This window comes from Hypanus sabinus, chromosome 4 (genome assembly GCF_030144855.1).
Source record: "Hypanus sabinus isolate sHypSab1 chromosome 4, sHypSab1.hap1, whole genome shotgun sequence".
Taxonomy (NCBI): domain Eukaryota; kingdom Metazoa; phylum Chordata; class Chondrichthyes; order Myliobatiformes; family Dasyatidae; genus Hypanus; species Hypanus sabinus.
The window spans coordinates 48346869-48373180 of record NC_082709.1 but is presented as its reverse complement, the minus strand read 5'-3'; the positions used below and the strand labels follow the sequence as shown (position 1 = coordinate 48373180).

The 26312-nt window shown below is 40.8% G+C and overlaps 1 protein-coding gene across 2 annotated transcripts; it reads left to right on the top strand.

Annotated features, from left to right (window-relative positions):
• The first annotated feature begins 1456 nt into the window (after positions 1-1456).
• LOC132392731 (gamma-crystallin S-1-like) lies at positions 1457-5775 on the top strand. Of its 2 annotated transcripts, none has more exons than XM_059967026.1 (3): positions 1457-1465; positions 1552-1794; positions 5500-5775. In XM_059967026.1, the coding sequence occupies exons 1-3, from the start codon at positions 1457-1459 to the stop codon at positions 5773-5775; spliced, it is 528 nt and encodes a 175-aa protein (XP_059823009.1). The 2 variants fall into 2 exon arrangements, with proteins under 2 accessions (XP_059823009.1, XP_059823010.1); XM_059967027.1 differs by having other exon boundaries at positions 1552-1798; positions 5507-5775.
• Positions 5776-26312: the final 20537 nt, after the last annotated feature.

Sequence of the window (26312 nt, the reverse complement as noted above, 5' to 3'; positions counted from 1 at the left end):
AATACAAGCACCACTCTCTAAAAAAGACATCCACTCAATACGTCCATCCTATCACCTTAAAATTATGCCCTCTTGTATTAGTTCTTTCTGCTTGGGGAGAAAAGTGCTGGTTGTCCTATCTATGCCTCTTATTATCTTGTACACCTCTATCAAGTCACTTCTCATCCCTTTCACTCCAAAGAGAAAAGCCCCTGTTTGCTCAAACTTTCCTAATTGACCCAAAACATCGACTCCGTTTCTCTTCCCATGGATGCTGTCTGATCTTCTAAGAGCTTCCAATATTTTTAGTTTTTATTTTGGATGTCCAGACTTTGCAGTTTTTGCTGCAAAATGTTCTGTATGATTGGCAGCTGAGTAATTTATTGTGGCCAGACTGAAATATTTGGACACTGAAATTACAAGTGGAAATGTTTCCCAATCAGAAAACCACATTTCCTGGGCAACACCTGACTAAACATCTCTACCAGATAAAAAATAAGCACCGATTCCACTTATAATTTTCTTTTCCTTTTGAGATACAACCCCTGTGCCCTATGTACATAGAGAGAAATTAATGGTAGTAACGCACCAAAAACATAAAATAGATCAATTAATAATTCAAATCAGGAATGGCTGCTTATTTTTTACCTTTTAGCTCGTCAGGATTACCCAAAAGAGACCGTGAAGAAATCTGCGAAGGGTAACACAGCAAAGATGGCAAACAATTTAGGAACAGGAAACTCCAATGAACAGTATGGTCAACGTCAAGTTTATTATAATATACACAAGTACATGTCTGCACAGATACAAAGAAAAACTTACTTCCATCAGCATCACAGACACACAGTTATTATGAATGTGTCACTTGGTATAATAATGATCAGTATAATAATAATAACAATAGTAGTACAATCAGTTTTAGTGATGTTGTCTTAAAGATAAATCTTGACCATGAAGCTTACGGATAAAACCTCGATTCATGGTTAAAGAGGGGCATCTGTTTTCTTAAATATGGACCACCTAAATTGAGGCAACTCCAACGAAGATTATCTCCTGAGTAACACATTTAGATCTGTGTCCCTTGTGTCAGGGAATAAATTTGCAACTACGAAGAGAGAAAGATAACAATCCTAGAAGCAAAGTAAAATGCAAAGATAAAACAAAAAACGGCAGCATCAGTGCTGTGACTGGCCTGCACAGAAATGCAGCGTCAACATTTGTTTGTGGCCCAGAACAATTAAAACAGCATCAAAGCAGAATGAAAAGAATCAGAGGTCATGTAAAATCCTGAATCAGGGAGTTTTGTCTACGGTGTCAATAGCTTTTGTTTTAACTTGGCCATTTTGCTGATATATACTGCTGTAATTATTAGAATAACAAAAGCATTTCCTACTGTGGCATTTTGCTTCAGCTTATAAATACCGAGCTGGATGAAGCAGTGTTGTGTTAGGGTTGCTCTTCCACTGTGCAGTTCAACATGGGAAAGGTATCATATTATTTTCAGATTTGCCGATAGTGTTTTCATCAGGTAAAGAAATTGATTGCTTACCTGTGTCATTTAATCCCCCACAGATCATCTTCTACGAGGACAGGAACTTCCAGGGTCGGCACTATGAGTGCAGCTCCGACTGTGCCGACCTCTCCCCTTACTTCAGCCGATGTAACTCCATCCGTGTTGAGAGTGACTGGTGGGTGTTGTACGAGAAACCCAACTACATGGGATACCAGTATGTCCTGAGCAGGGGAGAGTATCCTGACTACCAGCGCTGGATGGGATTCAATGACTGTGTCAAGTCCTGTCGCAGCTATCCAGAGGTGAGCAATTTAACCTTCAGTCTGAAATTATGGTGAACATTTTGTAAGTTAGTTTATCAACAATGTTCTGTTAGTTTGTGTAGTTCAGTCTCAAGCAATTAACTTATTGTTAAAAAACTTCCTGGATTGATTTCGTGATTAGTTTTGACATTCTCATTTCCTGTTCTGGTGATGAATCCATACTATAGGATATAAGACTGAAATGTGGTTTGAACCAACAAATGTCATTAGTATAAGCAAGAAATAATCTCTATCCTCTACTGGATTTTCCTACAACAGTTGTTAATTATCAATAGGCACAACTGGTGCATAGATTTGTAGATCAAGGAGATAGAAAATCATAAACTGTGGGAAGGCTAACTCTCAGAGATTGACTGTGAAGGGCTGTTTGCAGGGAAAGGGACATCTAACAAGTGGGAGAATAGTAAACGAGATATAACATGAATTCAGGGCCAGCATGTTCCCATTAGAGTGAAGGGCAAGGCTGGCAAAATTAGAGAACCTTGGTTGATGAGGTATGCTGGGGGTCTAATCAGGAATAAAGAATGAAGCATGTCCAATTTGCATCCCGGATCAAACATGTCCATTGAGCAGCACATGAAATATGAGTGTACACTTCAGTAGAAAATTAAGATGGTAAAAAGGACCATGAGATATACCTGCCATATAAGACAAAGGAAAATCAAATGAAGATTCTTTAGGCTCTGAAGAGCAAAAGGGTAGCTAAGGAGAAAGTAAGTTCCCTTGAGAGTCAGCATATTAATCCAAAAATAGGCTAGGTCTTAAGTGAATGTTTCTCTTGATTGCTACTATTGATTATAATTGTTACATACCCCGTAACTGGGTCACTTACCAGCAAAGATAGGGAGGTCCGTTGAAGTCTGATGGTACTATTTTTAACAGTACTTATTGATAAAAATACACAAAAATAATATCAATGCAAACATACAGATAATATACGTCGTCAATACTAAATCTAAAATCGTGGGTATAATAATAATCAATAAGGAATAGCTCTATCGTTGTCTAGGGAATAATGTATTGTCTGATGGAAATATAAAAGTCACTTTAGTTCATTCAAGCTGCAGCTTTCTGGTTTGAGAGAAAGACGGGTTAAAACTTGCCCAGACCTTTTATGATGTCAATCCTTCGAGAGTCGTTGGGAGTTGATTTCCCCGTTGTTAGCTAAAAGCCGTTCTTCCGTGGTAAAGGCACATCGATTCCGGGGCAAATGGAAACGGACGCACATGGCCTTCCCACAGGCTTTCGCTATTACGGGATCGCTAGCGTTTCTTCTGGTGCGTCTGTTCCCACAGACCCTCTTTTATCCTGACTCACAGGGTCTCAGATGTCAATCAGGTTGGGGATGATGCAATCCCTCCACCAACCTCCCCCTCGGTTCATTGCCTGGGGGCTTCGATGCATCATACAGGATGCAATACACAAGTCTGTCTCCAAGAGACAATAGCCGGTATCACTGGGTCCGCCTTTCGGAGGCCAGGACACATTCCAACGTCTTGTGGATTCTGCATGTCTTTCTCTCATTTCCTGGGTATCCTGAACTGACTCAATAGTGATCTTGCAATTCTCACAAAGGAGGGGGGTACCCCGCACCCTTCGGCCCCTCAGAGTTGTGGTACATTCATAACATAATTAATGTAGAGAAGGATGTTAAAGATGGATACATCTGTTGTACACTGGCAGTTGTATTGTAGGGTGTTATGGGAAGCAAGGGAGGAGATTTTTGTATCTTTGACATGTACAGGTGATATACCAGAAGATTGGAGGACAGATAATGTTGTGTTTTTATTTAGGAAGGGATTCAGGAATAAGTGAGGGAACTGCAGGCCAGTAGTTAGTAGCGAGAGAATTATTCAGAAGGATTCTGAGTGACAGGAGGCACCTGCATTTTGGACAGGCAAGGACTAATTCGCGATAGTCTGTGCGGCTTTCTGCATTGGACATCATGACTTGCAAATTTGATTGATGTTTTTGAAGAGGTGACCAAGATGATTGATGAGAGCAGGATGGTAGATATTATCTACCTGGACATTAGCAAGGCCTTTGACCAGGCCTCATATGGTAGGCTGGTCTGAAGAGTGAGATCACGTGGACTCCAGGGTGAGTTAGCCAGTTGAATACAAAATTGATGCAGATGACACACTGTGAATGATAGGGACCTGGGGAGTATTGTTGCACAGGGAGACCCTGAAGTAGAAGTTGAAAATGGCAAAGCAACTAGATAGAATCGTGAAGAAGGTAGATGTCAAGCTTGCTTTATCAGCTAGGCTTTGAATACAATCTTGAGCCATCATGGTATATTTGTACAATGTATCGACTAGGCCGTATTTGGCATTGTGTCCTGTTCTTGTCACCACACTATAGGAAGGCTGTTATTAAACTAAAGGGGGTGTAGAAAAGATTCACAAAGATTTTGCTTTGATTGGAGTGTTTGAGTTATATGGAGATATTGGAAAGGCTGATAGGAGTGTCCAAAATTAGAAGGCATAGGTTTAAGATGAGAGGGAGGAAGTTTTAACATGGTGCTAAAGGGTAAATGTTTAACATGAAGAGCAGTTGCTATCTGGAATGAGCATCCGGAAGTGGTGGAGGCAGGAACAGTAGTGATATTAAAATGTCATCTGGACAGGTATTTGAATGAAATAATTATGGAATTAATGCAGACAAGTGGGATTTGTATAGACAGAAATGATAATTAGCGTAGACGGGGTAGGCTGAATGGCTCACTTCCATGCTGAAAAACTATGTGTAATGACAACTGCACTCACTTCTGCACCGCAACACTCTCAAACTTCCAGCATACCACTACTGTCTTCCACAGTGAAGACTGATGCAAAATACTTCTTCAGTTTGTCCACCATTTCCTTATCTCATTACTACTTCCCCAGCATAATTTTCCAGTGGTCCAATATCTATTCACAACTCTCTTTTACTCTTTCCATACCTGGAGAAAACTTTTGGTAGCTTCTTTGACATTGTTGCGTAGCTTACCTTCATATTTCTTCTTTATCTCCCCTTATGGCTTTTTAGTTGCCTATTGTTTTTTTTTAAATTGCCAAGTCATCTAACTTTCCACTAATTTTTGTTCTATTATATGCCCTCTTTTTCGCTTTTACGTTAGCTTTGACTTCCCTTGTCAGCCATGGTTACATCATTCTGCCTTCAGAATACTTCTCCTTCTTTGGGATGTATCTATCCTGTGTTTTCTGATCAGCCAATGATGATCCTTTGTCACCCTTGCTAGTGACCCCTTCCAATCAACTTTGGCCAGCTCTGCTTTCATGCCTCTGTAATTCCCTTTACTCCGCTGCAGTACTGATACATCTGACTTTAGCTTCTCTCTGTCAAATTGAAAGCTGGAGCGCAAGATGCTCAATATTACCCATAACAATCCTGATGTATCTTCATTTGTAATGTATGTTTGGTTGCGATGTTGTGACCACAATATGCATAAATGCCTTAGAGCTTTGTCTATTCAGTGATCAATATGATGGTAGGAGACTACAAAACAATGAATGATCAATACTCCATTTCTTAATTTTGTTGAAGAACTTTTGATCGCTGCTGATAGATTTGTGTTGCTGTATTTCAGATTTCTTTTTGGGGAGCCATGGAATTGTAATTAATGTGAGACACACATGTACTTACTACAATAGCTTGAATGTTGTGTATTTTATGTTCCAGTACCGAGGGGGCACCTACAGGATGAGGATTTATGAGAGGCCTGAATTTGCAGGGCAGATGATGGAATTCATGGACGACTGTCCCTCCGTCTATGATCGTTTCCGTTACCGTGACGTCCACTCCTGTCAGGTGATGGATGGTTACTGGATCTTCTATGAACAACCCAGCTATAGAGGCCGACAGTACTTCCTGAGACCTGGAGAGTACAGGAAATATACTGACTGGGGCGGCTACAACTCAACTGTTGGGTCCTTCAAGTGCATGAGGGACTTCTAGTTCCTTTTTGCAAAGTATATTTTCAAATGATGACAAATTCTAAAGCACAATAAAATGTCAATCCTATCTGATGCATATCAAATTGTGATGATGTGTCTCTTGTTCCTCTCCATTTTTGCAATCTTACATATATGTTAGTAAGGGTGATATACATTGAGAACAACTTTGAAAACTACAGAATACGCAGTAACAAAGAATCCCACACAAGAATCTTCACCTAAAGGAAAGGTTTTCATGTTCAAAAGTTCAAAGTTCAAAATAATTTTATTATCACGTACATATATGTCACCACATACAACCTTGAGATTCATTTTCTTGTGGGCATATTCAATAAATCCATAATAGAATCAATGAAAGACCGCACCAACTTGGGAATTCAACCAGTGTGCAAAAGTCATAAGCTGTGCAAATGCAAAAATTAAAAAAAATTATACAAATAAATAAGCAATATATATTGAGAACATCAAATGAAGAGTCGTTGAAAGTGAGTCCATGGGCTGTGGGAACATTTCAATGATGGGGCAAGTGAGGTTGAGTGAAGTTATCCCCTTTGGTTCAAGAGCCTGATGTTTGAGGGGTAATAACTATTCCTGAACCTGGTGGTGTGAGTCCTGAGACTCCTGTGTCTTCTTTCTGATGGCAACAGTGAGAAGAGAGCATGGCCTTGGTGGTGGGAGTCTCTGATGATGGATGTTGCCTTCTTGTGACAGTATTTCATATAGATGTGCTCAATGATGGGGAGGGCTTTACCTGTGATGGACTGGGTTGTATCCACTACTTTTTGTAGAATTTTCCTTTCAAGGGCATTGGTGTTTCCATACCAGGCTGTGATGCAACCAGTCTATATACTCTCCACTACACATCTATAGAAGTTTGTCAAAGTTTTAGATGTCAAACTTTGCAAACTTCTGAGGAAGTAGAGGTGCTGTTCTGTTTTCTTCATAATTGAAATTACATGCTGGGCGCAGGATAGATCCTCCAAAATTATAACACTGAGGAATTTAAAGTTGGTGACCCTCTCCACCTCTGATCCCCCAGTGAGAACTCTGACTTTCTCCTGCTTCAGCCAATAACTGGCTCCTGGTCTTGCCGACGTTGAGAACAGGTTGCTATTAAGTCACCACTCAGCCAGATTTTCAATCTCCCTCTTATATGCTGATTCATCACCACCTTTGATTCAGCCAATGACAGTGCTGTCATCAGCAAACTTGAATGTGGCATTGGAGCTGAGCTTAGCCACGCATGATGCTTCCTGCCATTTTTTATGCTATCATGAAAAACACATATAAAGAGATTGTATGAACCAAATTAAGACATACGTATGCAGTGAGTACTCCAGGATACAGGTGCTACAGGTATGACGAAAGTACATGGAGAAGGTACTGCTACTTTTTAGATAAGTGAGGAGGTAACAACAGTACTTAAAGATGACATTCTTGGTGGAATCGCCCTGTGCGGCTATATGGGTTGAACTTAGAAACAAGAAGGGGAGGGTCATTCTAGTGGGGCTGAATTATAGATACCCCAATTGTCAGGTGTAACTTCAGGGTGTGTAGTGAAATTGCTCTTAGCTGTTTGAATATTAGATCTGTATTAGTGGGAGATTATAATTTCATCAATCATTGACTGGTCTACCCAGTGTGTCAAGGGCCTAGATGGGATGGAATTTGTGAAATATGTTCAGTAAAGTTTCCTGAAACAACATGTAGAAGGGCTGACTCTACAGAGCGCAATAGTCTTCCTTTTCTTAGGGAATGAGATAGGGCATGTAACCTGAGTGGCAATCAGACAGCAGTTTGGCTCTGGTGACCATAATTCTATTAGTTTTAAGGTGGTGATGGAAAACGATAGGGCAGATCTACAGGTCAGGGTCCTAAACTGGAGCAGGGATAATTCTGGTGGGATTAGGCAGGATCTAGCTGTGATTAGGTGAGCCTGGTGAAGGGAAAGGAACAAGTAGCAAGAGGGAGGCTTTTAAAAAGTGTGACATCAAGAGTCCAGGAGCAACATGTTCCTATTAGGAGGAAGAGTAAACTTAGTAAGTTTAGGGAACCTTGTCTCACAAGAGTTTTCAAGACTCTGGTCAAGAACAAGAAAAAAATATATATTGGCTTTAGAATTTTGGGGATGAGTGAATCCTTTGATGATTATAAAAAGATTAATAACACTCTTAAGTGTTAAATCAGTAGGGCAGAGAGCAAAGAGAAAGTATGAGATGTATGTAGCAGGTAAGATTAAGGAAAATACCAAGAAGTTCTACATCTATATTATGAATAAAAGGGTGGCTAGGGACAGAATATGTCCCCTTAGAAATCAGCAGGGTTGCCTATTCTTGAGCTGCAGGAAAAGGGAACGATTTTTAATGAATATTTCTATTCTGTGTTTACATGCATATCTCTAGGAAAGAGGAATTTGCAGTCTTATAACACACAAATGTAGGTAAATAACCAGGGTCTGACTGTGTGGATCATGGGACTTTGTAAGAGGCTAGAGAAGAAATTGTGGAGGCCGTTGTGCAGATATTTGCTTCAGTATTAGCCACTGGTAGAATTCTCAAGACTGGAGGGTGACTAATGTTGTTCCATTCTTTAATAAGGATGGCAAGGTCAAGCCATGGAACTATAGGCCCATCAGTCTGACATTAGCAGTGGGGAAGTTAACTGGAAGGAATTCTGATGGACAGTTTTTGAATAGACAAAGTCTGATTTGGAGGCATCAACATGGCTTTGTGGGTGGAAAGGTGTGCTGAAGTTTATGAAGTGGTAGGTGAAACCATAGTTGAGAATAAAGCAGTGGATGTTGTTTATTTGACATTAGAATGGCCTTTGACAAGGACACACATGGTAGGCTGGTCTGGAAGGTTAGGTTCCATATAATCTATAGAGAGATAATTACATGGATTCAAAATTGTCCCGGAGGTAGGAAGCAGAGGATGAAAGGTGAAGTTTGTTTCTCAGAATGGAGTTTGGTGACTAGTGCTGCACTACAGTGGTTGGTGTTGAACCCTTGTTAATCATTAGCTATACAAACAATTTGGATGCAAAGACTTGCTGATGACATGAAGTGCGAAGGTGTTGTTGATAGTGAAGAGGGTCATCATCCATGACAAGGGGATCTTGATTACTTGTGGAATTAGGCTGAAAAATTGAAAGTGAATTTCAATGCAGACAAATGTGAGGTGATGCATTTCAGAAAGTCAAACCAGCATAGTACTTGCACCATGAATGGCAGGACACTAGGGAGTGTAATAGAACATAGTTGCCATAGGAGTACAAATACATAGTCCTTTGCAAGCAGTGTCACAGGTAGACAAGTTGGTAAAAAAAAGAGACCTTTAACATGTGGCCTTCATTAGTCAAGCCACTGAGTATAGGATTTGCAACATTATATGTAGTTGTATAAGTCATTGGTGAGGCTGCACTAGTAGCAGTGTGTACTGTTTAAGTCAGTCTGTTATAAGGAAGGCATGGCTAACCTGGAAAAAGTGTAGAAAGATTTATGAGGATTCTTCCAGGACTAGAGACCTTGAGTTATAATGACAAGCTGTCCAGGGTAGGTTTTTACTTCTCAAAGCACAGGAGGATGAAGAGAGAGAGGCATAGATAATTCGAATGGTAGCACTCATTTCCCCTGTTAAGGGGTATGGATTTAAGTTTGAAAGGCAAAAACTTTAAAAGTGACCAGAGGGTCAACTTTTTCATGCAGAGGGTGTCAAGTGAATGGAATGGCTTCCAGAGGAAATGTTTGAGGCAGCTATAATATTATAACTTGACAAGCGCTTCAATGTCCATATTGGGTTGGAGCTTAGAGGGATATGTGCTGAATACAGAAAGGTTGGACTAGCTGGTTGGGCACAGTGGTCGGCATGGACTCATTGGGCTAAAGGGCCTGTATTTGTGCTATACTGTTCTATGACACTTTGTGTCAGGAGCCATGGCACAGATATGGCTACCGCCCACAGTCCTCTCTCCTTTGATAACAAAATCTCCAAAGCTCTCTGTTTACAGTTCACTATATGCACAAGTACATCACAAACTACACCTCTTGGCAACATTGTATTAAAGGAGCAGGAGATGGCTAATCAACCTTAAACCCTTTTCAATCACACAAGGTTGATCTACAACCTAATTCCATATACCAAGATTCATCCTACCACCTACTCACCATCTCTTTGACCCACTACCATCAGGAAGGAGCTATAGGAGCATCAGGACTAGGATTTGCTCACTGGGTCACAGCTTCTTCCTTCAGGCTGTGCAACTAATGAATATCCTGCCACTACCAAGGTTTTCTCAGTAAGACAGGGAGCTGTACCCTTCACAGTTTCCCTGTGCTGTTCACAACATGCATTTTGAATTATATTTTATTAACTTATTGATGGTAATATTGTGTTTTATTCAGCTGTATGTGATATATATTTTCTGCGAGCACCAAGAGGAACATTGTTCTATTTGGTTATATGTATGTACAGTCAGATGGCAATAAATTTGAACTTGAACTTGAATCAAGCTTTCCACCTATAAAAAAATTAATCGTAGATTTAAAATTAACAATTAACATTTGCCATATTTGGAAGAGAGCTACACATTTTTGATCACCCAGTGTGCCCCGTCATCACTTTTGAATGGCCTGTGTTCAGCATAGAGTCTCTATGACCTTCCCCATAACTCTACAATACAATTAAGCCAATTCTCTCGCTCTTCCAATCAGCTTCTCTTAGTATTCTGAAAATTCCCAAGAAATCACCTTCTTACATCAACCAAGCTGGGAATCTATTTAAAAAGCATGGTACTTAATACAAAAGCAAATGAGCGCTGATGACAATGAAAGGACAAGTGGTGCTTTGACTTCGACACAGTAAGACTACAATATATTTCATTGTCTGTCTGCATGTTGGTTTCACAACAGTGAATTCAGGAAAAAGTAGAATTAAATGTTGCTGGTCACAGCCAAAAAGTTTGCCAAGCACTTCATACATGAATGATGTGCTTTGCACATCAGTATATCTGAATCATGAAATGCTACCAGGGTCCAGATTAAGTTAACTATTTGATGTCTAACAGGCAAGTTCAATTGTATATAATCAACTAAAATTCAAAACGTTTTTACTCAACCTTTCAAAGTTAGGAGCATTTAAATTTGCTCACATCATTTTTGCATTGAAACCAAAAACTTAAAGCCATTTATTTTATTTATTTTTCATTACCTCAATTACTTCGAATTCTGAAATGAATTTAGATTACTGATACACACACCAAGTGCTGGAGGAACTTAGCAGGCCAGGCAGCATCTATGGAAGAGAGGATCTACAAACAGATCTACTAACTACTGTATTGGTCATACTTTTTCTGGACAATGATCACTGCGATCACTAGCCTGTAACTTTCCTTTCAGAGTTGAACTTTGAATGGTCGGTATAACCTGACAATTTTGCGGTGTGGTCCTTCTTGAAGGGGAAGGACGGTTGCAGAATGGCGTGTGTGGATGAATCAAGGTGGCAGGGCCCAGGCCTGAGAGTGAGGAAAAACCAATGCTGGAGCAGACTAGGGGCCAATTCATAGCAGCAGATTGAAGTGAAGCAGATTTGCAGCAGTGGTGGGGCTCAGTCCTGAGAGCATAGTGAAGTACCAGGGCCCAGATCCAAGAGTGAGGGACCAACCAATAATTGGCTGATTTAAGCAATGGGCCAGAGGCAAGGGATGGGTTAGTGTTCAGCTCAATGTAGAACGAGGTTTACTCATCTCTTCATTGAACTAAGGCTGTGACCTACAACTACTGGGCTCCTGGACTGGTTTCTTGGCTGCAAACTCACTTTTGTGAACTTTAGTAGTGAATGTTATTTGCTTACTTTTTTATTTTTTACATGATTTTTTCTTTTTTTTTGCACATTGAGTGTTTGATGGTCTTCTGTTTTAATGAGTTCTATTGGGTTTTGTTTCTTTGTGGCTGCCTATAAGGAGACAAATCCCAGTGTGGTATCCATACTTTGATAATAAGTGTACTTTGAACTTTGAGATTTACCTGGCTAATTTCTGGGATGAGCAAGTTATCTTACCAATGTCTAATATGATTTACTACCTCATCTTGAATGCAAAGCAACTGAACCTTCTTGGTCAACCTCACATGTGAGAACTTGTCTAATGCCTTGCTGAAATCCATATAGACAAAATCCACTGCTTTGCCTTCATCAACTTTTCTGGTAACATTCTTGGCAAAGTCTATAAGATTGGTTAGACACAACCTACCTGCTAGGATATTAGTTCCCCTCCAGTTCAGGTGCAAACCGTGTCTTCTGTACTGGTTTCAGCTTCCCTGGAAGAGAGCCCAATGATCCAAAAACCTTATACCATCCCTTCTACACCAGTTCCTTAGCTATTTATTAAAATGTATAATCTCCCTGTTCCTAGCCTCAGAAGCACATGACACAGGTAGCAATCCAGAGATCACAACCAGGGAATTGCAAATATCATACCATAGAAGCACATTGCTTCTGAAGATTATTTAATAACACTAGCTTCCCTTATCCTCATTTCTCATCTTAAACTATAAGCTTTGATGCTCCATCTGTTCTAACAGATATTTACTCTAATGTATTCTATGTCATCTTTATATGAAAGTAAAAGATCTGTTCTACATAACCCCATTGTTTTCCTAAATGATGAGTGGTGGAAAAATGCTGGTTATAATTTCTGACAATCTGTGACAGAATATTGATCTGATATTGCATTGGTTGCATTGATTTTATATTGCTTTGCAATGCCTAGTGGGAACAGGAACTTAAATTGCTTGGTTACATAAGTATAAAATTGCCCTCTAAATTTCTTCCAGACAGTTGCAAATTAGTAATTTATTTCCATAGTTTAATGTTGCTATATATAAAATAAATTATTTTGGCATCCTTTTTTAGTAACTTAAAATTGTTTGCTGGGAGTGACAACACGATAAAATGCTGACAGAACATTTTGAATATTTCCAATTGACTTTTTCATCAAAGTCATTAAGAATGAGGAGGCATGTAAAATGAGCTATAGATTTTACATAAATTGAAACACACCCATTTATTTTATTTCAGTCTCATTATCATTTGCAATATGGGATATTTTTAGCACGTAAACTTCTTATATTTCAATAGCATCTATTGGGAACCAATCTACAAAATTTTCAAAGAAATGTATCCAATCATGTACCAAAACAGGGAAAGTTCTTGATTCCTCCATTTGCATAATCAAAAATGGACTCATAGAAAACCAAATTCACACTGATACTTGTAACCACAATAAATCATATGAGATTAATTATATCTTGCAGTTCCTTTCTGCTGTGTCCACCTGACAAGTTTGCAATTCCATATTATCAAATTACTTACTTTTTTCTATTTGAATACCACAGGTAGTTTATACAAAATCAGAATCAATGAAAAGTGTCATTAAAAAAAAATTAGATAGGTATATGGACAGGAAAGGGATGGAGAGTTATGGGCTGAGTGAAGGTCGGTGGGACTAGGCGAGAGTAAGTGTTCGGCATGGACTAGAAGGGCTGAGATGGCTCGTTTCCATGCTGTAATTTTTATATGGTTATATGGTTAAAAGCCAAACCTTGGTGGACAGATGATGGAATGCACTGATAAATGCAGCTTTATCATTGCTTCCCTTACCATGGAATCAATCATGCCAAGTGCTTGTGGTGCCCGGGTTTTCTATAAGCATCCTAGTTTTAGAGGATGTCAGTAACTGCTGGAGAGAGGAGAGTACAGGTGCTACACTGACTGGGATATGAAATTTCCCACCATGGGATCCTGTCGCTGTTGTGTTATTACATGTGTACCTAATACAGAACTTCAGTTCCCAGAGTAATGTTGGTGAGCTGGTTGTACACGCTCAGTGTGGAGTTAGAAGCCATGTACTCTAGTTGGCATGAGTACTAAACATGGAGAGTAAATGTACCACAAGTATTTAAGAAAGAAATGCTCAGCTTCAACAAAGAGAAGTTGCCAATCAGAGGGCATGTTGTGTTCTGAAGCTGCCACTGTTCACTGAAATCATCAAGAGACACTCACCTGAAAACCTAAAAATTCTACATAGATAAGCTAAGCACGTACACATTTTACCTATACAATCTAACTGGAAATGCTTCAAACAGCGATTCACTATATATTTAGCAGTGATTAGAAGCCTAGAGGCGGATGAAATATCAAAAGAATCTATCTTTTTACCTGTAATTTGTGAAGAACCTTTGGATATCTATAAGATCTTTCAAATTGATGGAACAACCTTCTCATTGGATACTCAGATGACTAAAGTTGAGAAGTATTTTGTCCCAAGTAAAAGCATCACTTTTGAGAGATATACAGTCTTTTCCCTGTGACCAGAAACAATGTGCTAGCTTTGACCAATACTTAGCTGACCTTCACACACTTAGTAAGACCTATGAATTTGGAGATTTGAGAGACAAAATAGTTTGAGGAACTTCAACTAAAGAGCTCAGGAAAAGATTTAATACAGAAAAAGGGTGTGGGTATGTGTTGGGCAGGAGAGACCACACTATTACAAGCTAAGGAGCTGCACAAGGCAGAAACAACAGTGCACGCTGTGAAAGCAGTGGGGCAGAGCACAATATATTTGCCAAAGCAGCAGCATAGCAAAGAGGTAGCCTCAAACAGCAATGACTACAAATATGAAACCAGGCACATCCCAGGGAAGCGTCCTGCTTATGGAAAGTCCTACAATAATTGTGGGAAAAGGAATCATTTTGCAAAGTGCTGCAAAGCTGAGGCTACCAAGAAAAAGGTGCACACATTTGCTGAGGAAATGGAGGAAGTCTTTGTGGATTGTCTACAGACTGCCGGTGTTGGTAAAACAGAATGGATTGTTCCAGTGACTGTGAGTGAGACAATAATTCAAGTCAAGCTTGACACCAGAGCCCAGGTAAATCTGTTATCCATCTATGATTATAGGACTCTCAAATTAAGAGCAAGATTTATGCAGTGAAGTTAAAAATGACAGGTTACACGAGAGTACATTCCAATAGAAGGGGGCCGTATATTTACCTTCAAGCACAAGGGCAGCATCTAAAAGCACAGCTACAGATAGTAGAAAAGAGAGTATAGCCGATATTAAGTCTGAGTGCATGTGAATAGCTCAACCCAAAGGAAAGAGTTTTGGTAGTGACTTTGCAGACCAAAAATGATCATGCAATATTCATAGATAAGTACACAGATGACTTTGAGAGGCTTGGATGCTTACCTGATGCAACTCGAAAAACCATGTGTCTTCCAGTTAAACGAGAGAAGCACAAGTATTCCACTTTCCATAGACATCTTTACCAGCTACATCAGCATGACAGTCAGGATACTAGTGCTAAACAGGGTGATTATGATGAAGAAGTTGCCAGTCTTGGTTCAAAATGTATCTCTCATCAAATTCCAGTTAAAGACTGGAAATCAAGAATATTTCCATGATCATCTCCAGAGTTGAAGCGGAAATGTAAAAAGGAAGGTGGAAAGACTACACAGGCCCCAAGGTGAGAACAACAGCGCCAAATCAAAACAGACCAACGGGGAGAGTAGCTATCTATGAGATGCAGGTTACAGACGGAGCTCTGTGAATTGAAACAGAGTGAGTTGAGACAGAATGAATTGGAACTTGCGTAAAGACTCACTGATCACATGGATGTCGTCCAGGACTCCATTATAAGGCATGTGAAGTGAATTATGGTCACATGGCAAGAACAAGTACGCAGACAAACAAATAGGGTCTTGGCAGAAGCGTGTGAAAGAAAGCAACATGTTGATCAGAATTCCCTAAAAGACACCAGTATTAACACAGCAAATGAAAGCAAAACATCTGTGAAACAAATAGTAGACCGAAAGGAATTATTAAACTACTACAGAGATTGATGAGTGAATAAGGGACTGTATTTGTTCATTACAATTGAAGTTAATGTAAATATCTTTGTTAGAAAGCATTCTATTTCTTTCAGGTTTATGAGGTCATAGCATTGTGTTTGTTTTCTTTAAAGGGAGATGATGTGTTATTATGTGTGTACGTAATAAAGACCTTTAGTTCCCAGTGGGCAATGCAGGCAGTTCTCTCAGAACTGGGAGTGACGTTGGTGAGCTGGTCACACCCACTCAGTGTTGAGCTAGAAGTCATGTACTGTAAATAAATATGTGCTGGCATAAAAATCCACCTGAAATTTGTCTTTGTTAAAGAACAAACATAACAACTGTATTGCAGAGTTCTAGCAGATCGCTGTATATGATCCTTCTTTCCATCTAGGTTTTTTCATTAAAGTCAGAGTTTGTGAGGAGCAATGTGTTTAAATTCTGTTTCATTTATTTGCATCATACTTAGCCCTCAGCAGGTTTTGAAGTTTAAAAATGGAGTGTTAAATCATGAAGTTTAAATGAAGTTTAAATCATTAATCTTTGTAAATCATATTTTTCAAAACTAAATATTCAAGCAAAAAAAACTATGTATTTAAAACTGGTGAACAGCAACTGATTAAAAATGATTCCACTCTCTGCAAGCTAAACTTTCATATGTGTAAACATAATAAAGATCATCAAGACGTGAACATTTAGAAACTAAAATAAAACTTAAATCATTGATATTTTGTGTTTCAAACATAAAAATAATACATAATTTAGGTTCAGAATTCCCACAGAGAAAACCCATACATTCCACGGGGATGATGTACAGATTCCTTACAGATAATGTTGGAATTGAACTCTGAACTCTGACGCCCCGAGCTGCAATAGTGTCGCACTAACTGCTGTGCTTCCGAGGTTCTGCAATGGTGCACTGTCAAAAGAAACTTAACTGCTGTCAATATTTTGGAAGGTGCTAATTCTGCTTGACATAAAACCTTGAAATAGTTAAAATGTCCTTAGGTCAGTAAGGGATTGAGGGGAAAGAGATGGAATTTTGCAGGTTAGTGGCCTGCCCTTACATTTGTAGAGGTCTGAATTTCCACTGACAAATGGTCCAAAACAATTGTAAGCAGTAGCTGATGTGGTTGGGAGCTGTACATCTCTTAAAGTCTTCATAGAATTTTTACCAACTGATTCTCACAATATTCTCAATTAATGGAGGAAAAAGCTGTTTGAAAATTGCTGTCATTGGTTTCATGTCTCTCTCATAGATTTTCAAAGTGCATTGCATTCTGTCTTCAAGATTTAGTTTCGCAATTATTGATTGCTCTTTTTCTATAATTTAAAAGCTTATAAAATGCAAACATGATCGCAATGACAGTCACTTCAGCTCAGTCCCCGCATTCCTACCATGGCAGCAGTGTGGTGTAATGCAATCATTTCCAGAATAACCTTATAATTATTCACTGGCATTGCAGTCGCAGTCAGTTATCTCACTCTTAATCCCTTCTGTATCATGGAGAAGTCACAAGGAATGGTTAAAACGTGCTTGCATTAACTAAAGTGAGCACAGAATGTCGCAAAAAAGAGCAGAAGGATAGTGACCAGTAAAAGTCCTTTAGTTCAGTTAATTGAGGGATAAATTTGGCCAGGGCATCAACTTTAAATCACCTATTTTTGCCCAGAGTGCCGGTGAAAAGATAGACACAACTTTTGATGAACACGTTATCTAAAAATGTACCTTTGGCAGACCAGCAACTCTGCACTACAGTAGATTGTAATCAAGTCCATTAGATGAACCCATAATAGTGTTGTACAGTGTGAAAACAGACCATATGGCTGACTGAGTCCACATCAATCATCAATCACCCATTTACACTAAGCTGACACTAATCCTGACATTCCCATATCAGCTCCAATTCTACCACTCACCATCACACTAGGGGCAGCTTACAGTGGCCAGTTAACCCATCAGCCTGTGTATCTGGGGTTGTGGGAAGAAGCCAGATCAGCCACAGGAAACCTGTGTGGTCACAGCAAGAATGCGCCACACTAGAGGTCAGGACTGAACGCGGGTCACTGCAGCAGTGCCGCCAGCTGAGGCTTTGTGCCTTCTAACTTAGAGGCAAGAATGCACTGCAGCAGTGAAGAATTATAAAATGCACATCGACCTTTACTTCCCCTCAACTCGTTTTTCTTTACAGGATTCAGCTATGAAAATTAAGTGCAAGAGCACTCTGTTTTGTTTATTTAAAGAAAAATGCCATCCTGAACTCAAAGGTTTCTAAAGTGAACATTCATGGAAGTTCTGACATTACAAGCATATCTCACAGTCTGGAGAACATGGGGATAATCGTGCTTGGCCCTGGGCTGTCAGCTTAGTTGTGGGTGACTAGCAAGCACTGCAAATGCATAGCTGCAAGGAACTGGAGTTGCAATGATTCTCTAATTCTCAGTGACTAGGTGATGAAAGATGAGGTGAAGTCAATTCAGAAGCTGTTGTATTACTTCATAGGTATCCTGAAATTAAAACACATGCATGATTTAACCATCAATTTTGTACTTTAATTAATTTACAGGTTGAAATATTTCTTTCGATTCGGCAGGTCTGGAGACTGAAGGATGGAAAAAATCTAAAAGTAATGGTCAGACAATATCAATATACTGTGAGCTATTTTAATCTAGCTGAATGATAAGAGTTACCCATCAGTTGTAAGGTAGAACAGTTGTCCTGCTTAAACCTCAGTCTGCTTGCCTTAGTACAATTGTCACCATGCAACGTCTGTTGTACGTGGAGCCAGGGTACCTGTTGGCACAGCTGGGAGCAAGGGCTGGAGAATGGTGTTCTCTTTTTACCATTTACACTGGGTTTCTGGGTGCTGCTAACATGCAAGAGTCCCTGTAACATCCCAATGCTCCTTCTCCACTCGGAGATATTCTACTTTGTCAGGAAGGATTTGAGAAACCCCTTGAATCATTTCCTTTGTCCTCCAAGTAGCCTTTCACCACAACAAAGCTTGGAATCTGTTATTGGACATATGAGTAAGGTGGCTTGTTCATTGGAGCTGAATGAATATAATTCAACATTCAAAGTATAGTTATTATCAAAGAATGCATACAATATTCAACCTTGAGATTTGTCTCCTTATAGGCAGCCACAAAACAAAGAAACCCAAAAGAATCCATTACAAAAGATGACTGTCGAACACACAGTGTGCAGAAAAGAAAACAAATCTGTAAACAATGAAAGAAACATTCAGAACTGAAGGTCATGAAAGTGAGTTACAAAGCTAGTAACAGCCGATCCAGGAGCCCGTTAGTTCAGGCCACAGCCTCAATTCAGCACAGAGATGAGTAAACCTCACGAGCAACGAGTTGAACACTGGTCCATCCCTCTCCTCCTGCCCCAACACCTCGATTTTTTCAATCTGGCCTGGCGCTTCAATCGCCCGAACAGCACTATCAGACCTGGGCCCTGACGCTTTGGTACACTTTGATACGTTGTTGGGCCCAGGACCCACAGCCTCAATTCTGCCCATACTCAACCTTTACAATCTGGCCCGGTGGTTAAGTTGGTCAAACATCGGCATGTTCCTCGCACTCAGGCCAGGGCCCTGCTGCCTCAATCCTCCCTTGCCTCACTTCTACTGTTTAGAATTGGCTCTGAGTCTGCCCCAGCAATGGCCATACGTTGGCTCATTCCTCACGCCCCGGCTCAGCCCCCATGTCTCAACAGTCTTACGCCTTCGAGACTTCAGTTCACACTGCAAAACTGCCAGATGGCACTGATGGTTCAAAGGCTCAACTCTGAAAGGGACTTTACAGGCTATTGATTACAGTGATTATTTGCTAGAAAAAGTATGATTGATAGAGTAGTTTGTAGCTTTGTTTGCAAGTCGTCACCAGCACCATTTTAAACCAGAATTCAGGGTCTAAAGGCTCCATGCTGAGGAATTCAGCTGGAGAACAGGTACAATCATTGATTCAACTACTTGTCAGTGGATAGGGAAAATTTGACAGAGGGATTTGGTGGGAATCTCCAATGCTTTGAGGACTGTCTAAATCTTACAGAAATACAGTGAATGCAGCAGCCCAAGAGACCCATGCTTTCATGGAGAGGTAGATCCTAAATCTTGAATATCAGTCCACAATTTTCAGCATTTCATCATGGACCTTTGTTGGAAGTACTGTGATGAGATAGAATGAAGAAAGTATTGGTTAATGATGCAGCCTGTATTGATTTTAGTCAATGCGATTAGGTCTAGTTTGGGCTCACTGGTTAATCTCAAACTTATCTTGCCATAATGTAGCAGGCATTAGTGGGAGGTGAACATGTTCTACAGCCCTTCTCAGCTGACAGAGTCAAAGGTTTTAACTCAGTCAAGAGAAGGTGAGATACAATGGACAACGTTGATCCACATTTATCTCTTGGCCATGGAGTCACGAAGTTTACAGAACAGAAGCAGGCCTTTTAACCCACCACATACATGCCCATATAGTTCACTAGTTCCATTTAATATCAGAGAGATGTATACAATATACAGCCTGAAATTATTGTTCTTCGCAGATATCCGTGAAAACCGGGGGAGAGGGGAGAGGGGAGAGGACAGAGGGGAAAGCGGAGAGAGAGGGGAGAGAGAGAGAGAGAGAGAGAGAGAGAGAGATCCACTGTTCCCAACTTACTGTTTTCTCCCGTGAAGCTTCATTCGACGGCCCCAGCAAAGAGTGGGCTTGTCCACAGAACCGCAAAGCCTCTGAACCTCAAAGGCACACTTGTCTCCTAGGCCATGTCCTTGTGATCTTGAAAAATGGCTGGTCATGAGCACCACCCCCACCCCGAAGCCGGTTCCACCACAGCAACGAACTGATGTCTGAGTGTAACTCTAGGTCAGGTTCTCTGACAGAACCCTATCCACCCGGAAAAGGAAAAAGCGAATCATTAAAGCTAGGGATTAAGCTGTTTCTGAAGATGAGCTCGAAGGAGTCCCTTAAGCGCCATCATAGCTCTGCCCTTCGTTTCTCACATCACGACTGTGCCCTGGCATGTGGACATGTGGTGCAAAACAGATCCAGTGTGCCTCTAGATGCACAGAAGTAACTGAAATTCAGGGCAAGGGATTTTGGTCGCTAGGAGGAGGAGATTGAGGAGACCCTGGTAATGACATTTTTTTGTGTTGGGCAGCAGGGAGATTCCTCCCAGCTATCCCAATCAAATTAGTAATGATGATGACATGTCCTACTCTGCCCAGTCGCATGATTGACAAAAAGAGAGTAAGAAGGTTCTCGCAGTGGAGTCCACCTTCTGAAATAAATGCTTCGAGCATGGTCTTGTTTTCATCAACATTCTTCATATGAGAGAAAAAGTGATGGTGGTCTCAGGACAATAACTCCAATTCAGACACCTTCACCAGCTCGATTGTGTCAATGTCTGAGATGGGGAGAGTTGGAGAGAGAGATGGGGGAGAGGGAAAGAGGCTGGGGGGGGGAGAGAGACTGAAGGAGGGAGAAAGACTGGGGGAGAGAGGGGGGAGAGGGGGGGAGAGAGAGGGGAGAGAGAAGTGGGACAGAGAGGAGGAGGGGGGAAGAGAGAAAGATCATGATCACTTGAACTCTCATAGATACTGTTGACAAATAAATCTGCTTTCTTATCTCCATCAACAGAGTAACAACAGTAATACAGAGTTTTCAGAATATCGAAGTTGAAACCTTCAAGAACACCACAAAGTCAACTCTCCACAGACAGTTCCTCCTGACCTGGAAACGCCTGATGAGCTGGAGCTTCAGACTGTCCAAACATGGTCTGGACTGGCCTGAGGTCCAGCATAATTAGACGCTGTGAATAGACTCTTGATTCCATACCAGAAAACTCATAGACTGCTTCAATGAGATAGACCTGGGGATTCAAGTGCTAATTAATTGCAAAAAGCATGATGTTCTTGAATTGGAAAGCTTGCCACATCTCATGGGAAAGGATGACGCTCTATAGGCAGCTGAAAAATAAGATCGAATAAATTGGCTGTTACACAAAGATAAGATGGTGGATAGAGCACAGGAGACCGAACAAGTTGCTGATGGCTCTGACATGCATGGGTTTTTCAGCCATCTACTCATCAGTCACTACTCTGTTGACATCCTCGAGTAGAAGTGAAGTTATCAAGCTGAGAGAGACAGTCAGCACCAGCTGGTAGAAATACCCCAAGGAGCTCCTCGACTATTGCACTTCCTTCCGTCACAGACTTCCTGACCCACCTCTCAGCTGTCATTAATTAATTTGGAATTTAAAAAAAAACACAAATAACAAGGCTACAGGGGCAAACTGCGTTCCCACGGAAGTTCTAAAACTTGGTGGCAAGAAATTTCAGTCACAAAATCACCCCCTCTTCCACTCACTAGGTGGAGTGCTAGCCATTCGTTTGAAGAAAATTGAAGTCAAAGTAAAGATACATATGTTCCATTCTTACAATCGTGTTGCCAGCTTTATTCTTTTACAGCCTCATGCAGAATTCTGAACTGCCAAATGACTCCTCTTCATGTGCCTAAACTGTGCCTGGGTTCCTGGATGATAGGGGTCTTTAAACTGAGGAACAGATGTCAGCAGAGCATGGGGTCTTGAATTAGTCATCACTCCAGCTCAATGGTGAAAGGAAGTGTTGGACCCGGCAGCACCAGAGTGAAATGTGCCTTCAATATTGTCGAAAGAAGCAGGTTAGCCAGGTAGACCTAAATGTCAAGTCTGTATATAGAATTGCCACAGTGCAGGAACACATATTTGAGATTGAGAAAAAGCTACACATGGGCTCGTAATTCTGAGGTGTAGGCAGAAAAAAGACCTGCAGACTTGCTAATGGCAGTATGGTCTTCTACAACAAAGCTCGGTTACATTGATAGAGTAAGGAGGCTCGGCAAGAAAACAGCAGCTTGTATGAGTTCTGAAGACAGAAGGGCAATAGGAGGCCCTGCCATGGGTGACCACCAGCCTCAGAATATTATTTTTCCAGAAAACTGAATGTTATAAACGCAAGAGATTCTGCAGAAGCTGGAAACCCTGAGCAACATTTTGTGTGTGTAGTTGCCTTGGGGTTGGGCACATTGCACAAAGGAAATAACCCTTCAAACATCAGTGGTTATTCCCAGAAATAATGAGGCAAGTCCATGGATCAGATCTACTGGGACACACCAGTGTTGATGCAGATAATGAAGGAACTAAGGGAACTCAATGGAATTTATCACAAAACCAAAATTAATAGGTTAGGATGGTATGTTCATTGAGCAATTAAGTATAAATAACCTTTCACTGAGGCAAAGAAACAAATATTGGATACTTCATAAGGAGACAGACTCAAAGTTAAGAGCGGAATCAACAGCTGGTTGTCTAAGAAGAATATCACATTGTGTATTTTAATCAGCAATCCTGGGTGGAGACTGGTTTAAGTCACTTGGATTTTGCTTTGCAAAGGATTATGTCTTTGAGCAACAAGGGATTTAGAAGATATACACTATGGGTGCTCCAACCACCATCAGGTGGCCTTGGAGGTCTATGACATATTACAGGAAGAGACATTAGTAGACAAGGGAAAGAAAATGGCATTGAGAATGTGACAAGTACTATCTTGGTGAATAGAAGACATATTTTAGAAATTACAAGAGAAGGGCCAACAGCTCAGTGTTTTTGGAAAATGGTAATGTTCACTCAGGCACAAGCTTGAGCAATCTATATTTAGTCAGCAGGTGAAGCTAGAAAGCTGATCTTTGGGAGCTACCGGAACAGTCATCAGCTGCAGAAAAGGTTTCAGATGACAGTGGATGACAGATGACAAGAGGGCATTACAAGGATAATGCAGGGCTTTGGAGGGAGAAAGTCCTGCTGCTGGGAAGTTGGTGGGGTGGTATTGAGGAGGAGAGGAAACTGTTGATGTTTCAAACTACACTATTCTCCGAAGTAAAGGTGGTTAAATCATGTCGCAGAGAGCACATCCCAGGGAAGCACTGGGGTCATGATTTGGTTGAAGCCTTTCACACAAGGTGATGTTGGCTCAAGGAAATAATCAAGGTTGCCAGGAAGAATCAAAGATCTGGATCTTGTGCAGTTCTAGAATCTTAGGTTGTTGTGTTTATGAAACTAGCAGATGAAACTGTTGCAGCATCACTGCAGGAGTGGAGCTAAGGTACAGAGAAACATGATGATCCATTTTGTGTACCATATATCCAAAAGAATGGTACCCATACAGTATATGGAAAGATTTGAATACATTATTACAGCTGAGGTTGCATTATGATGAATGATCATGCAAATAATAAACCTGAGGGTGACAAGATGAGGAACATGTAGATAGAGGGACCCTACCCAAGTGGAAACTTGAACAGCAGAGTCCAGAGCCACAAACTAATTCATCAAGACATACCACTGACACTTGAGTGGGAGCAGGTCAAGGGTGCTGTGGATTTCCAATGTGATACCATGAACAAAATACTGTAGAGAGAGACAAATTAAGGGAAGGCACAGACAAAGGAAGGCTGTGAAAAGCATTCTACAGAATCTGTAAATGTTTACTTAATTACATAATTTTGTATTTGCAAATAGCTGCTTATTGTCATAATGCATGAAGGTAGTAGATTTCATGAGATTGATATTGAATTTTATTAGGGAAGCATAAAATAAATATGAATTTACCATTATAAAGTGTGTGTACTGCATGGCATCGATAGACTGGTGAACAAGAAACTGATGTTCCTTCTGAGTATGGCTACCTATGATTAAGAATTTTAGCTCTGCCTAGTAGGAGTAAAGCCACTTGCAGCAAAAATAAGGAAAATTATCAAATACAAAAATCACATAGTCCATTCCCAAACTATATATCCACTGCAACCTCAAAACATTTGATAAGTTCTCTGGCAATTTGCTACAGAGGATCTGTTGTGACACAGATTAAGGATTAACTTTATTTGTCACCTGTACAATAAAATATACAGTACAGTAAAACAGGAGTTCTTCCATCAAATCAAATCAGTGAGGATTGTGTTGGGGCAGCCCCCAAGTGCCATCATGCTTCCAGCTGCAACGTAGCATGCCCACAACTTACTAACCCTAACGTTAACCATGTGTCCTTGGAAAGTGGGAGGAAACTGGAGCACTTGGAGGAAACACAAGTGATCATATAGAGAACGGACAAACCCCTTACTGACAGCGGTCAGAATCAAACCCCAATCGGTGATCTCTGCAATTACACTAACTACTACACCTACCGTGACCAGTAGGGATGTCACAGGTCTTCAGCAGAGCCCGTGAAGCAACCTCACAAAACGCCAGCTCCTGAAGCACAGTAACTAATCCTTCCTTCCCATGGCTATTGGTTCACCATGAACCTGCTTGGGGGATCACCAAAAAACAGCTACATCCTTGCCACTTCTTTGGTAAAGTGAGGCGCAAGCTGCACCCCCCTCCCCCACTTGTTTTGCCCTTCTCCCGAGAGAGCTGTTTCCTTGGCCGTTACTTCCATCTTCAGGTTCTGTGCTTGGCAGGTAACTTAATGTGTGCTAAACTGGTATCTAGAATCAGAGGTGTGAGAAGGTTTCACACGTAGTGGCACAGGAAATCAGTCACAGACTCTGTTACTGAATGTGCTGAAGTGATTCATGTAGAGAGGACAGAAAGCCAAGATACCCAAGTATAGCAACAGCATATGAACAGAAGGGTTTATTAAGTACTTTCAGCATGCTCTGTGAAATTTGCACCAGAATGATTATAGAACATAGAACATAAAAAACCTAGAGGATAATACAGGCTGTTCGATCCACAAAGCTGTGCAAACATGTCCTTACCTTAGAAATTACCTGGGGTTACCCATAGCCCACTATTTTTCTGAGCTCCATGTACTTGTCCAGGAGTCTCTTAAAAGACCCTATCGTATCCACCTGCACCACCGTCGCCAGCAGCCTATTCCATGCACTCACCACTCTCTGCATAAAAAAACTAACCCCTGACATCTCCTTTTTACCTACTTCCAAGTACCTTAAAACTGTGCCCTCTCACGCTAGCCATTTCAGCCCTGGGAAAAAAGCCTCTGACTATCCACAAGATCAATGCCTCTCATCATCTTCTACACCTCTATCAGGTCACCTCTCATCCTCCAAACCTCCAAGGAAAAAAAGCCAAGTTCACTCAACTTATTCACATAAGGCATGCTCCCCAATCCAGGCAACACCCTTGTAAATCTCCTCTGCACCCTTTCTATGGCTTCCACATCTTTTCTGTAGTGAGGCAATCAGAACTGAGAACAGTACTCCAAGTGGGGTCTGACCAGAGTCCTATATAGCTGCAACATTACCTCTTGGCTCCTAAACTCAATCCCCCAATTGATGAAGGTCGATGCACCGTATGCTTTCTTAACCACAGAGTCAACCTGCGGAGCAGCTTTGAGTATCCTATGAACTCGGAACCCAAGATCCCTCTGATCCTCCACACTACTAAGAGTCTTACCATTAATACTATATTCTGCCATCATACTTGACCTACCAAAATGAACCACCTCACACTTACCTGGGTTGAACTCCAACTGCCACTTCTCAGCCCAATTTTGCATCCTATCAATGTCCTGCTGTCAGCCCACCACACTATCCACAACACTTTTTATATTTCATTGTGTCTGACTTTCTGCTTCATTATATC

Coding starts and splice junctions, on each gene's coding strand:
- LOC132392731 (XM_059967026.1), top strand. Junction 1,795..5,499: donor CCTGTCGCAGCTATCCAGAG/GTGAGCAATTTA, acceptor TTTATGTTCCAG/TACCGAGGGGGCACCTACAG.